Consider the following 1,883-nt stretch of genomic DNA (forward strand, 5'->3'; position numbering starts at 1 on the left):
CTGATCCAATGTTAAATTATGAGTATCCAAGTAGGTCACTTCAATTGGATTATGTGGAATGACATTATCATTATAGTGAGCTAATTTTTCAAGCACAACAGATGCAATTGCTTGTGAATTGATTCTTTGTTTTGCTTCCTCAATGGTCAATTGATTTCTACTGCAGAGTCTTTGAATTCTCTCCTCTGTATTACTCACATCAATGACCCAAACTTTATCAATTCCTTGTTGCCATTCAGCATCGACTAGAACTGCTGATTCAATTAGGCAGACAACCTTCTCATTGATGGCTTCTTGTTCAGCCTTGGAGATTTCCACATTGATTAATCGTTTAACTTCTGGCCATACAATATCTGTGAGTTTCTTCATCAATTCCGAATTTCCAAATACTACCCTCCCTATTTGTTGTTATTAATCATTATTCAATAATCCAATATTAAATTATTAAATTATTAAATTAATTATTAAATAATTATTTTGATCATGTATACAGAGGTGAGAATAGATTATATAATATAATTACCTAACATTCTTCTATTAATTTGTTGTTGTTCATCCAGAAGAGAAGCCTCCTCTCCTACAATTTGCTTCACTAGAGGAGTAAAAACCTCAACAACCTGTTTATAACATTCAGTGCCAACACTATAGGCTTTCCAACCCAATTCATCAGTAGGAATAACATGGAAGAATATCTTGTGGTGCTCTGATGGTGATTGTGAGTGTAATTGTTCATATTCCTTGATGAGTTCGCCCAGATAGGATACGACAGTACTCTTTCCAGAGCAAATACCTCCTGTGTTGTTTTATTACGTAATATAACGTTGTTGATGAAGATGATAAATACATCAGCAATAATAACACATACCTGTTAATCCAACAGATTTCAATCTTTTAGGCTGACTCGACATTTTGTTTTTTTCTTCTATGATTATTATCAATAGTTCATGAACTTTTGTTCCGCACACTACTAGTTAAAAGTTCTCTCTCATCATGTTTTACCATTAATAATTTAATAAATAATAAATTGTAAAGTATGATGATGAGGTAATTGCCACCAATAAGCAAGATTTTGGTTTTGATGAAATCATAAGAACAAAAAATGAGTCAACAACAAACATCACCATCATCTTCAGTACAAGAATTTGCCAAACATGCACACATTGATTATATTCAACATTTAGAGGAGAAGGAACAAACAACCTTCGAGTATTGTGTTACGGAACATTTGAGAATGTCGGGAATGTATTGGGGATTAACAGGTATGGATTTGATGAGTGAATCATCGAAAATGAATAGAGAACATATTTTGCAATTTATTAGAGATAGTTATCATGCTGATGTTGGTGGGTTTGCTGGAGCTCCTAATCATGATGCTCATATTTTGTATACATTATCAGCAGTTCAATTATTGGTTCTCTTGACAAGTAATATTGAAGAGTTTTTAACTCTTGAACAAATTGAAAAAATTGGTGAATTTATTGGATCTTTACAAAAGGAAGATGGTAGTTTTTCAGGAGATAAATGGGGAGAAATTGACACAAGATTTAGTTATTGTGCACTCAATTGTTTAGCATTATTGGGTCTTCTTGAAACTTGTTCAAATTATAGAGGTGACAAGATCAATAATAAGAAATATATCAATGTAGAAAAAACTGTAGATTATGTACTTTCATGCCAAAACTTTGATGGAGGATTTGGTGTTTGTCCTGGAGCTGAATCACATGCTGGACAAATTTTTACTTGTGTTGGTGCCTTGTCAATTGCCAAAGCATTGGATAGATTTGATCATGATACTCTTTCATGGTGGTTGTGTGAAAGACAATGCGAAAATGGAGGTCTCAATGGTAGACCAGAAAAACTTTCAGATGTCTGTTACTCGTGGT

General features: G+C 33.2%; 2 protein-coding genes across 2 annotated transcripts in view; one reads left to right on the plus strand and one right to left on the minus strand.

Annotated features, from left to right (window-relative positions):
* Positions 1 to 506: 506 nt before the first annotated feature.
* On the minus strand, positions 507 to 908 carry NAEGRDRAFT_76226 (uncharacterized protein; the record flags this gene model as incomplete). The annotated part of the gene is made up of 2 exons (XM_002668809.1): positions 507 to 790; positions 866 to 908. The coding sequence occupies 2 exons, from the start codon at positions 906 to 908 to the stop codon at positions 507 to 509; spliced, it is 327 nt and encodes a 108-aa protein (XP_002668855.1).
* Positions 909 to 1,099: 191 nt separating this feature from the next.
* The window catches only part of NAEGRDRAFT_76227 (uncharacterized protein), a gene marked incomplete at both ends in the record, with an annotated part of 7,032 nt that continues 6,248 nt past the window's right edge, over positions 1,100 to 1,883 (plus strand). The window contains one exon of the mRNA XM_002668805.1: positions 1,100 to 1,871. Within this exon, the coding sequence (XP_002668851.1) occupies positions 1,100 to 1,871 (772 nt within the window). The remainder of the gene's footprint in view (positions 1,872 to 1,883) is intronic.

This window comes from Naegleria gruberi (genome assembly GCF_000004985.1).
Source record: "Naegleria gruberi genomic scaffold NAEGRscaffold_98, whole genome shotgun sequence".
NCBI lineage: Eukaryota > Heterolobosea > Eutetramitea > Acrasida > Naegleriidae > Naegleria > Naegleria gruberi.